General features: G+C 32.2%; 1 protein-coding gene across 1 annotated transcript in view; it reads left to right on the forward strand.

Annotated features, from left to right (window-relative positions):
* Positions 1 to 12,491, forward strand: part of LOC106465566 (glucose transporter type 1-like) — a 35,967-nt gene extending 23,476 nt beyond the window's left edge. The window contains exons 9-12 of the mRNA XM_013925792.2: positions 2,749 to 2,876; positions 3,473 to 3,692; positions 4,743 to 4,898; positions 9,776 to 12,491. Coding sequence (XP_013781246.1) covers positions 2,749 to 2,876; positions 3,473 to 3,692; positions 4,743 to 4,840 — 446 coding nt within the window. The 3' untranslated portion in view covers positions 4,841 to 4,898; positions 9,776 to 12,491. The remainder of the gene's footprint in view (positions 1 to 2,748; positions 2,877 to 3,472; positions 3,693 to 4,742; positions 4,899 to 9,775) is intronic.
* Positions 12,492 to 13,315: the final 824 nt, after the last annotated feature.

The following is a 13,315-nucleotide window of genomic DNA, read 5'->3' on the forward strand; positions in this document are numbered from 1 at the left end:
CATAATTAAAAACAAACAAACTTTATTTTAAATAACACTTTGATACAGTTCTTCAGACAACAAGACCAAAACATAAAGTAAAGCTAGAGTACAGAAAGGGTAAAATGTACCCTAGTGAGAGAGTTATATATCGAAGTAGGACTCGTGTAGTGGTAAGAATATACCATCCATCAGATTTGACCTCTACTCCAAAGTCTCATATATGGAAAGAAAACTAAATATTAAGAACAAATATGAGTACAGGATTTCACATCCCAAATATAAAGCTACCATTCACTGTCTACAGCCAGTTGTGATGATGTAGCTACTTGTAATGAAACAAAATTATCAAAATAATATGGTTACTACAACTAGACCACTGGAGGTGGTGAGTAAAAACTTTGTCTCTTGAAGTTGGTATTCTAGTCACCATGATGGTACAAGACTTACATGAACAGTATAATAAAGCGTAAAATGTTTAGGTTATAAATTACTGCTAGGAAAAAAAAAAGTTTCTACAAATTTAACAAATGTTGTAAAAATAAACACTTTGTGAAACAACAAGGCTAATAACAAAAAGAGTCACACATAATTAAACAGACAACCAGAGCTATGATACAAAATACAAAGTGGGAATAATAAAATTATTCTAGTAAGAGAGGTATTCTCAGATTTAAAACCAACACAGCAGTAGGAATATACTGCCATCTATCAGATTTAATCTCGCACGTATACATACTTTGTATTAAAATAATTTTGGAGCCTCACGCATCCGTGTACTATATTTTCCACAACAACATCTTAAGGCTGTCAAGTCCAAAGCACACCCTCCTCCTTGTATGCTTTTCATAAGATCTCTAGTGTATGAAGACAGTGGTTTCTCAGCACCCGTTTCAACAGTCTGATCACACAAAAATCTATAAGTGTGATTTTACCAGTATGTCTTTCTGTGGAATAACACACCTCTTTCATTTTCCAAATACATATGTGAAAGTTTGATGTCTATGTCATGGAAAAGACTTGTCTCTTTTTGTTGATGGAGATTCTTCTTGATTACATTGTATACTTTTGTCTGAGAAACATGGATGACTTTTGCCACTGATCTTTATTTTCATGGATTCTCACCTGCTACAAAATGCTGCACTTTGTTTACTATGGTTGGGGGTATTACTTGTTGCAGATCTCTTTCTAGATGGTCCTGGTGCCAAAAATTTAATCCATATTCCTTTGTTTTCCAATGCCATTAAGAACAAGGAAGATTTTCAACCTGGACGTACTAAATCCCTGATCTGAACACGTCTTTATGATCTTAGTGTATGAATATTTTGCATCAGAAAAGAGCATTACAAAACGATAAATTTTAAGTGGCATCATACTACCTACAAAATATAGTTCCGATATATTCTATTCCCCCATGACTTTTTGTCAGCAAAGGTTGTTGTGTGACTTGCTGATTTGCATATCGTTTTTTTGGGTGGAGGGGCTATTTAATAATGTTTAAGGTGTATAATAGTTATAAATGTGTTCTAAATTGATTGTGCTCTCATATTAATTGCTTGAAAGTTGAGGTTTAAAATGTTGACTTTACTTAATCTATTCTGTATGTAAGACAAACACCACTGCTTCTTTAAGTATTCTTTCTGTGGTTGCTTTTTTTAGGTTCCACAAAAGTAAAAATATTATTAGCTGTGATGAGCTACCAGGCAAGTAAAGTAAATAGAAAAATCTATACTACTTCCACTTCCATAGTTTATACATGCTGAATAAGTTTTAGTTTGTTTGTTATAGATTTTGCGCAAAGCTACACGAGGGCTATCTGCGCTAGCCGTCCCTAATTTAGCAGTGTAAGACTAGAAGGAAGACAGCTAGTCATCACCACCCACCGCCAATTCTTGGGCTACTCTTTTACCAATGAATAGTGGGATTGACTGTCATATTATAATGCCCCCAAGGCTGAAAGGGTGGGCATGTTTGGTGTGACAAGGATTCGAACCCGTGACCCGCACATTGTGAGTCGAGCGCCCTAATCACCTGGCCATGCCGGGCCGAAAGAGTTTTAGAAACATTTGTTTGTTTGAAACAGAAAAATATAAGTCCATTAAAGCTCTAAGGTCAGTGCTACTTCATTACATAGTGAAAACTTCCCCTGCAGTGGTAGAGCTGAACGGTTAGGGAAATTTGTTAATCGATGAATCCTCGGGCTCATTAATTGATTACATTCACCTCATCAATTATTCTCACATGAGACTAGGATAATTGGAATAATCAAAAATCTTAATGTTCAGAAACACTAATTTTGATTAGTTGATTATTTTTGTGAGTAGAGACACTAATCAATTAAGCTGAACAACCTTGAATTAATCAAAAATACCAGTGGGCAACATTTCAATCAGTTGGAATAATAAAAAGCAGTCATAATTTTGATTTGTTGATTATCTTACAAGACACTAATTGATGTAATCTATGTTTACAGGTAATCAGAATGAGTTAATTGCTCATCACTAGATGTAGGCGTATTTTCATAAGTAATGCTATAGATTTTTGCTTAATTTTCAGTGTTATCTTTTTCTATACAGATAACCCTGGAGTAATTTTGTGCAAAAATTCAACAAAACAAAAAACTTTTTTTTATAAAGTTGTTATTATGAACATTTAATTGGAAAGAGTTAACATTAACAAATATTGTTTATATTCTTTCTAATACCTTAATCTCTCAATATTTAAAAGGTTGTATTTCCCTTATTAACCAATGCTTTTCTTTCCTTATAGGCTCAATTCCTTGGATGATTACTGCAGAGTTATTTTCCCAAGCTCCCCGGCCTGCAGCCATAAGTTTAGCAGTACTAGTTAACTGGTTTGCCAACTTTGTTGTTGGTTTGGTCTTTCCAATGATGCTGGTAGATGATAACATTTTTCTTTATATTTTCTATTTGATCTTGAACTTTAATGTCTCTTTCTTGAACTCAAACCCATTTCTCTAAATTTTGTAATTTTCTGGTACTTTAGGTGTAATTAATGCATAGAATGAATAAAAAAATGTTATGCCATTTTGTTTTTTTACAAGTAACATCATAAAGGAACATGAAATTCAAGAAATATTTACATTTATTAATTCAAAAAATGCAGTAATTTCAGTTGAATGGGTTTAATATGTGTTATATTTATTTTAAATAAATTAAAGTAAAAAAAATAAGTTTATCTGTGCTTACTTAAACGTTTTCTTTCCCAGGTTTAAAAACTTGGCCTTAATTTGAAAGTTGGTTTGGTAGAACGTCTAACATTATGTGTGTTTATGACCTTCAGATTTAAAAAAGAAAATACTCAAAGACAGCACTTTGACAACTCTATTTTTTGATATTCCTGAGCTCTCTCTTTTTTCTTTTCTAATGTTTAATTTTATAATTGAACTCCTAATCCTAACAGTTGACATGCGTATGTATGTGAATTATTTGAGTATTTTCTTTTTAAATTTTCACGTCTTTTTATATTGCAGCGTGGTTTTGAAAACTACACATTTCTCCCTTTTACGGCACTGTTGGCAATTTTCTGGACCTTCACCTACAAAAAGGTTCCTGAAACCAAAAATAAAACCTTTGAAGAAATTGCTTCTCTATTCAGGAGAGAAGACGTGATCAATATTAACGGTATGAACATCCCACGGAAGTCTATACAGTCAGGTGAATTCATATTTGAAGACAAGCCTGTTGAATCGTGTAAGTGAGCATATTGTTACATAATCATTATGTTATTTTATTCTAACAGAATTGGAAAGAAAGATTTCTCCAATCATGTGAAATACGGACTTATCATTTACCTAAATAACTGATTGTAGTGAAGGAAATCTAACAGCAAACCACTTTCAGAATGTATGAAATCACAGACAATGCTATTAAGTTTGTGTTAACGTGACAGTAACTGCCTAACTGTTTGAAACAATGCTCGAATTCAAGAGACAAAGAACGAAGACATTCCTCTTATAAAAATAAATAGAAATTTTGTCCTTCATTTTAACAAAATAATGCACATAGAGGGAAAAGTTTGAGAATGAGACTTCAATGTAAGTACGTGCATATGGCTACTGTTGTACTGATTTCCCTTTGCCTAATATTATCATCATTAATCATTGGTAAAGTCAGCTCATAGTTTGCTCTTAATCTTTGTTCTGTACAAGGTTATTGTTAAATCTTAATTTTTAGTAACTGGTGAATGACAGTACCAGTATAGTGTAAACTTTTTTCCCTGTATTTATTTAATTATTTTTGTTAATTAGTTACAATTAAAGCACTCAACACATACAAGTTGCTTTTAGTAGTTGATTACAGTGTAGTGGTAAAGTACTGGATGGAAAATATCATTATAGTCAGTGTGTGCCAGTTACTGGAAAGATGAATGATGTACTTATTATAATAAAACTAATATGTAAGTTTTTAATGTCTCTTTATTCCCAACCTCAAAATCTATTTTTGATAAAGGATATAATATCTCTTATAATTTATAAATTCTACCCTCAAGACTTTCAAATAAAGCTTAACAATATTTTGTTAATTTTTTTTTTGTTGCACTTACTTTAATATTCTAAAAATTGTAATTAATGGTTTGTTTATCAGGTTTTATGTGTTTCTTCTGCATTTGCTGTTAGTTTAAGCATTTTTTTTCTTTTAGAAATGTTGTATGTGTTTCGAGGTTCATTTGATTATACAATATTTAAGATAATCAGTTTCTCTGAGATCAATTGTTTAAATCTTTTATCTAACCTTCTGAAGGTCCTTTACATCAACGCCATCACTGCCAGATAGATGAACTTCCCATTCGAAACAAGTTTGTGGAGGTTACTCCAAATCACTTAGAGGATCGACTCTAACAAAGAAAATGGTAACCCTTGTATGTCAAAAGTGGTACAGACACTAGGTTTGCTACAGGTATGTTAACTAATAAAGAAAAACATTTTAATTCATATTTCAACATTATTCATGAATAACATTGTGTATTTCTATAAATAACTGTACAAAGTCTTCATAAGTAATAAAAGATTTATTTAAAATTTTCAGTTACCAGGTACACCTAACACTTGGCTGGTGTTGCAACACAACTTTAATCAGATTTATTTAATATTGTCAGTTACCAGGTACACCTAACACTTGGCTTGTGTTGCAACACAACTTCAGTCAGATTTATTGAACATTGTCAGTTACCAGGTACATCTAACACTTGGCTGGTGTTGCAACACAACTTTAATCAGATTTATTTAACATTGTCAGTTACCGGGTACATCTAACACTTGGCTGGCGTTGCAACACAACTTTAATCAGATTTATTTAACATTGTCAGTTACCAGGTACACCTATCACTTGGCTGGTGTTGCAACACAACTTCAGTCAGATTTATTTAACATTGTCAGTTACCAGATACACCTAACACTTGGCTGGTGTTGCAACACAACTTCAGTCAGATTTATTTAACATTGTCAGTTACCAGGTACACCTAACACTTGGCTGGTGTTGCAACACAACTTCAGTCAGATTTATTGAACATTGTCAGTTACCAGGTACACCTAACACTTGGCTGGTGTTGCAATACAACTTTAATCAGATTTATTTAACATTGTCAGTTACCAGGTACACCTAACACTTGGCTGGTGTTGCAACACAACTTCAGTCAGATTTATTTAACATTTTCAGTTACCAGGTACACCTAATACGTGGCTGGTGTTGCAACACAACTTCAGTCAGATTTATTTAACATTTGGCTGGTCTTAGTAGAAAATAACAGGTGGAGATACAATGCTTCCTAAGTCTACTACATAGTATTCATAACTTGATATGTATTTATAAAGCCAAACTCAATAAATTGGATATTCATATGTTTACAAGCTGTACACTTTGATAAGTAGAGAACAAACACTGAACATTTCAATTTACATATAATTTATAATTGATATATGAAATATTTCATCTTTTGAGATATTAACATTCCAAACCAATGTAATAATAAAATGCCAAACTAGTTTCTTGCGTTAGACTATATAAAAATTTCAATATGGATTTCTATCCCTTCATTTACATCCCTTCTAGTTGCTGTTTTGTATATATAAATCTCATCCAGTTTCTACATCATGTGTGTCAGTTATCTAGTTTTAGCTGTGTATCTGTATTACCCATCCAGTTTCTACATCATGTGCATCAGTTATCAGCTGTGTATCTGTATTATCCATCCAGTTTCTACATCATGTGCATCAGTTATCAGCTGTGTATCTGTATTATCCATCCAGTTTCTACATCATGTGCATCAGTTATCTAGTTTTTAGCTGTGTATCTGTATTATCCATCCAGTTTCTACATCATGTGCATCAGTTATCTAGTTTTTAGCTGTGTATCTGTATTATCCATCCAGTTTCTACATCATGTGCATCAGTTATCTAGTTTTAGCTGTGTATCTGTATTATCCATCCAATTTCTACATCATGTGCATCAGTTATCTAGTTTTTAGCTGTGTATCTGTATTACCCATCCAATTTATGTTCCATTTGCATCAGTTATCTACCTTTTAACTATGTATCTGTGTTACCCATCCAGTTCATGTTCCATGTACATAAGTTATTATGCTTTTAACTATGTATCTGTATTACCCATCCATTTTATGTTCCATGTAAATCAGTTATCTAGCTTTTAACTATGTATCTGTATTACTCATCCATTTTATGTTCGATGCACATTAGTTATCCTGCTTTTTATTATGTATCTGTATTACCCATCCAGTTTCTTTTCCATTTGCATCAATTTTATAATTTCTTGTGTGTTTGAATTATCCTTTTTTTTGTCCATGTGTAGGAGTTACTTACTTTATTCACTCTGAATAGATTCTCCAAATTCTGTTGGTTATATGTATGTTTTGGTCACCCAGTTTTTTATGTCTAAGGTTATGTTTAAGAGAATGTTCAAAATCACATATTATCAATGTTAGAACCAAATACTTTAAGAAGACATATTTATTTGTTCATATTTTAAGAAATACAATTAATGTAAACAAACCAATTTAACGGAGCCTGTATGTTCTTCTCGAATGAACAGTTGCTAGATCGAAAAACGATCAAACAAGATGACCACCTTAATTCTGAACTTGTTAAGAAACAAATGGGAAGTTTAAAGAATGATGAAGCTCCTAAGCCTGACATTATTTACTCAAGGGTTTTGAAGGAGATTAAAGATTGGATATGCGAGCTACTTGCTACTATTTTCTTTAAGTTTTGGAATAGTGAACAAGTGCCAGAAGATTGGAAGTTGGCTAATGTTACTCCTCTTTCCAAGGGAGGTGATAAAAATTGTTTCATCAGTGGAGGGAAAAGTTTTTGAAAGCCTGATAAAAGATGTCTTTTAAAGTCCATTAACAAAGTTTCAAATTTTTTTGGATAGTCAGTATGGTTTCACCATGGGAAAATCTTGCCTTACTATTCTTTGAAGAGGTTTCTGGTATGTAGATGATGTTATGAGTTTGAGTTTGGTGTGTCTGGATTTTCAAAAGCATTTGACAAAGTGCCATATAAAAGACTTGTTAAAAGATTATCTCTGTAGTTGTAGGTGATAGGTTGACTCATTGGATAAGAAACTGGCTGGATGGAAGAGAGCAGAGGATTGTCATGAATAGAGTTCCATCAAATTGGATTAATGTCATAAATGATGTACCTCAGGGATCTTTTTTATTTACGGCAATGACGTAGATGAAGGAATGACCAATAAATTACTTAAATTTGCTGATGATATTAAGGAAAATTCTGCTGCTTTACAAAATGATTTGGAGTAATTAATGGGTTAGGTAAATAAACAACAGATGGCTTTTAATTATAATAAATGCAAGGTAATGCATGAGGGATGTCATATTTGAATTATGAGTATGCTTTTGATTTGAATAACCTTGACAGTGTTATCGAAGAAAAGGATCTTGGTGTTCTAGTTGATCAGTCTCTTAAGCCATCCAAGCAATATGCTGTTGCTTGTAGCAAGGCTAACATGATTTTGAGTTGTATTGACAGAAATATTAAATATAAGTGTGAAGAGAGTATAGTTTCATTGTATAGGTCATTGGTTGGGCCACATTTGGACTACTGTGTTCAGTCATAGATGCTTTTCCTCAGGAAAAACATTGAATTGTTTGAACGGGTTCAAGGGAGGACTACTAAGATGATAGCTGGGATGGAAAGGTTATCATATGAGGATAAGATAAGATCTCTGAAACTGATTTTTCTTGGAAAAAAAAGAAGAGTTAGAGGGGATTTGATTGTAGTGTTTAAAATAGTTAAGGGAATTGATTGTGTTGATGTACTCTTGCTTTTCATACTTATTGTTGAGAATGGTAGGACTAGGGAACACAAATTTAGGCAGGGTAGAAGTTGTCTTCAGCTAAGACAGCTTTAATTTTCTAACAAGGTGGTTGGCCTTTGGAATGGGTTGCCTTCAGATGTTGTAGATCCAGTTAATTTAAGGATGTTTATGGGAAGGCATGATACATACATGAATGATAAGGGTTGGGTTTGTGTATTTTATTTTCATTTTAAAAATCTAGTATAGTGAGTGAGATGGTTTAGATGGGTCAACAGGTCCCATGTTGTCCTTAATTTATATTTATTTATATGTATGTTCCCTTTCTTGAATAGTATTGACGTGATCTTATCTTCACAATCATTCCTTTTTTCAACCCAAATTTTATTGTTTTAAAAGCACAAACAGAATACATCATAACAGTATGGAAATATGTAATACTTGCTGCTTATCATTCTTGGTGGTTTGTTAGTAACCTTAACACACATTACATTGTTTATTAAACTTATGAGGAGTATTCACTCATGTTTACAACTTTAATCCTGAAATATCATATTATTTTGCTATTGATTTTATGATGCTAGAGCTCTTGGTGATAATTTATTGATAATAAAGTTTATTCTTAGTTTTAATACTAGACCAAGGCTGTGGTAAACGTCATTACTTGTGTCTCAAGAACAAAATATATATATATATATATCTAATTGTGAATTTAATTTAATGGTTTAGGTTTGCTTTTATTTGATTGTCCACCTAAAAACTATGCTTGTGAAGTATTCATAATATGAAGGCATATTAAGAGTTCAGGCAAAAGATATATAAATATTCAAGAAATGCTATCTCAAAAAAAATATAAAGTGATGAAAAAAGTATAATCTCTAAACAACAACAACAAAAAAACTGTTTAAGTAAAGTATAATTTCAGAATTATTTCAGAATAAAATAAATGAAAAGTGGGAGGGAGGATTAGTGAAAAACAATATTTCAAGCATTAAGAGATACAAAACAGAACTCAGTAGTTTACTTTTACCTTTTTAATATTTATGCTTGTCTCTTAAAACTAAAATGCAGTTTTTTTTTGTATCTCATTACAAGGAAGTAAATAAACAATACATTTATATTGAGAAAAGAAAAAAAAGAGTTAAGTTTATGAATATATAATTACAATTATTTTTATAAAAGAAATATAAGTTAGAAAACTAACTTTGCCTTAAATAAAATAAAATCAATAAATATTTGCTGTTGACTGTTGTGTACACATTACTAGCCTTTGTAGCAGCATTAATATTCATCTATCTCTTACAAGAAAAAGTTGTGTATCTACACTACAGTATAATTTCCTTATGTTCAGAGTGTGGTCCAGCATGTCTTACGTTTCTTATCTGTACGTCACTGTAGAAAACTGTATCTATTTGTCTGTCCTGCTGTCGATCTATGTTTCAATGTATACACATATACTTATTGCTATTTACTGGTATTTTCAGCCTCCATCCGGAGCCTTGGCATTAGGAACCTTTGTTCTGCTCTGGTAAGTGTTCACCTATGAAGTACTCAGAGCAGTGACAGTTAATTGCACAGTTGTGCTTTCAAGTGGCATTCTATGACGTCACTCACTGGTGCATTTTAACTAGGACAGATCATTGTTAAACGAACATCAACAAGTGCATTACTGTAAATCATAGCTGTTTAAAAATGGAATCGTATCAGACAAAAATCTTCTGTAAGAGAGGGGGAAAACTGTCGGATAAAAGAAATACTTGGAAGACAGACTTGTCAAATCCAAACAACCACAGAATGATGACTAAATTTTGAAACACCTGTGTCAGTTCATATTCATAACTGTGTCGCTTACATTATCATGGTCCACATCTTGCCATCAAAACCATTTGGTAAGTCAGATAAAACTTAAAATGTTATCGTAATGAAGTGGCTCCTATCCATCCATCTGAACTACAGATTTGTTGAAGTCAGTTTCTGTGTCAGTTGGATCTTAAAGAAGGTGAACTAGTTAAGTGGCCCTCTGACCTGCCAGGGCAGTCATATGACCAAGCTATGCAGCTATCTGTTCTTTATTCAGCAAGTGTTAAAACATTATAAGCAACATGTGGTACACGAAGTTAAATTTAGGAAGAAAGTTGTTCTGAAAATAAGTTGCCTTTATTGATTTTAATATGTTTTTGTGCAGACATTTACACAACTTCGCCAGCTGCCGTCAGACAAGGTTATCTTTGATTATTATATCACTTCTGTTAGTCTTAGAGAGTTGAAATAAATAAAAAAAAGGCTGGAATACTGTTTAGTTACTACGAAAGAATCAACATACTAATTATTGACAAACAAAACATTGCTGTGTGGGTTTTAGATTTCTTTTAAGAAGGGCTTCCGAGAAAAAAAAAATCTAACTGTTATGCATTAAAATAGTTTTATTTGTAAAATTATTGGCAGTTTAAAAAGGATAGTTTTGAAAGTCAACGTAATGTATAATTTACATTATACGTTATGATAGAGGAATAATTCTTGAAGTGAAATGAAGTGAAGAATTGTTAGAGCTACGTGGTAGTTTAATAGTTTTTATCTAGATGGCCTACATAACTCAAAATTCCTGAACTTTTGTTAGGCCTACGTGTTCTTTATGTATTGTTACGAAAGAACACAGTTTCTTCTGTATGGGTGCCTTCTCTTCTGTTGAACAATTAATGACTGTGTACTCAGATCACGATAAATTTTATGGACTATATATATATAGTCTATAAGACCTTTCCTTACACATTTTGGTGCCAAAATATTGTGTGAACGGGGAAAAAACTTTCTCCTAGATTTCTGTAGATTCTAGGAATTACACAAATTAGCAATCTGTAAATAAAATGTACAGTCTGCTCATTCAACTGTCAAACTTTAGTGTCTAGTGTATGACGTGTGTGTGTGTGTGTGTGCAACAAGCGAAATTACTTGGCACATTGTTGCACTCTTGCTTTCAATACAAAATTAAAGCATGAGATGAAACTTTGTACATTATATGAATAATGTTATAAGGTGATTGAATATGGAATATTCCATACATCAAACCCTTACGCCATCTGTTGGCAGTTCCTGGATCAAGGCACTTTTATTATAATAGTTTACTCGTGTGTGTGTGTGTGTGTCTGTGTGTGACATGCCTTTATCATTCATTATTACTAATATTTGTTTTACAGAGTAATACCCGATTATTGTATTAATGTTAATTGTTATTAAAAATCTTAGCAGATGGCACCATTCATCTTAAGTCTATGATTGTTGAGCTGGGTAAAAGGCGTTGGTTAGTTTTCTTGGTTCTCAGGTTTCTATACAACAGTCTAGAGATTGGAACTTTCAGATGTAATCCTGTAAATTTCTGTAGCTTTTTTAGATGACTCGTATAAGTGGAATTAGGGTTGTGTGACGATTAAAGACAAGATATAGGGTGTGTTCAACTTACCGACCTTTAGAAAATATGCTCCAATTATTAACAACTTAATTGATGTGGAAAGTTTTAACAGCTTGGTATTCACGTGATACAAAATTTCTCAGTTTTCAATATGTCTGACGATCGACTTATATTCGAGTGATTTCAAACCTAAAGTGACTGGCGCGGTTTTAATTTAATCAATTAGTCATTGTCAAAGCTGAAATATCAATATCTTTTTGGTGATTTTTTTTATCCTTTTTTTAGTGCTCTTTTAAGTATCACAATACAGTCACTAGGTAAGTTTTTCAACGTAAGTGTAATAAAACGCACCTTCAGTAAGCCATTTTTTACGTGATTCCATCTATAGTGGTTGTAACGTACCTGTAAAATGTTACAAGGTAATTGTATGCATTCTGCGTTGTACAAACAAAAGGAAATATATATTGTGGTAAGACGTTTTCTTTTTGTCGTATATTATAATTTGATATATATATATACAGGTTAGAGAATAAAAGAAGTATTTATTTGGTTTCTGTTTTGTTGAAGTATGTAGTAGAAAATAAATCAGTCAGTTGCGTTGGAAAATTGTAATATTAGGTTTATGTTAATATACTACAGCGTTTTCTGGAATAAGTTAGAAATCCGTAATAACATAGAAAAATATTTGCAAGGGTCGAACCTAGAGGTTATTCCATCGCCACCTCTTATCGGTTTCTTTGTTTGTTTTTTTAATTATGCACAAAGCTACACAAGGGCTATCTGTGCTCTGCCCACCACGGGTATCGAAACCCGGATTCTAGCCCTCTTATCGGACCCTTGCAAATATGTTTTTGTGTTATTACTCAAGTCAATGGCTGGATAATTGCTTCTTTTTTTTTATCACAAACCGGTATTGTTTAGAAGTAAGGAATATACGATTGTACAAAGAGGAATGAATCAATGAGAGCATTTGTGGGAAATTATTTGTACATTTTTTAAAAACAAAACACGGTTTTTTTTTCCCTTAGGTTTGTGCTTCATTAATTAAAAACAACAACAAAGGGCAAGCTATCTTTTCGTATGTACGTTGCAGTCAGTTTAAACAATTATAAGAGTGTTGAATTACGCGTGTGTATATATATATTCTTACTCTGTTGGAATGAAACTTTTAAATACGAATCTTTCAGGATTACGTCAGTAAAAATAATTAAATAATGTAGGAGTATTGAATCGGCTCAAAAAATTATTTCTTGTATCAGAGGATAGCATATAAGTGTTAGGAAGCTAAAGTGTAGGAGTTAACATATAGATTTTATTGCTTCAATAATTAATCTTCATAATTGTTGAGAGGTTCGTTGTTATGTAGTGCCATCTATGGTGGTGTTAAAGTACCTGTAAAATATTACATAATGATAAGTATTTTTACTGCACGGACACGGGGAAAATATACTGCGGTAAGGAGGTTTCATTTTGTCCAATGTTATAATTTTATAGATGAAAGATAAGCGCTAAAAGAATTACGAAGAAACAATAAAGCTACTTGAAATATGAAAAAATATTTGTATTCAATACATGTCTATATACATATATATTGTATTCGTAAAATAGTAAGATAAAT

Source organism: Limulus polyphemus, unplaced genomic scaffold (genome assembly GCF_000517525.1).
Source record: "Limulus polyphemus unplaced genomic scaffold, Limulus_polyphemus-2.1.2 Scaffold1983, whole genome shotgun sequence".
Classification (NCBI taxonomy): domain Eukaryota; kingdom Metazoa; phylum Arthropoda; class Merostomata; order Xiphosura; family Limulidae; genus Limulus; species Limulus polyphemus.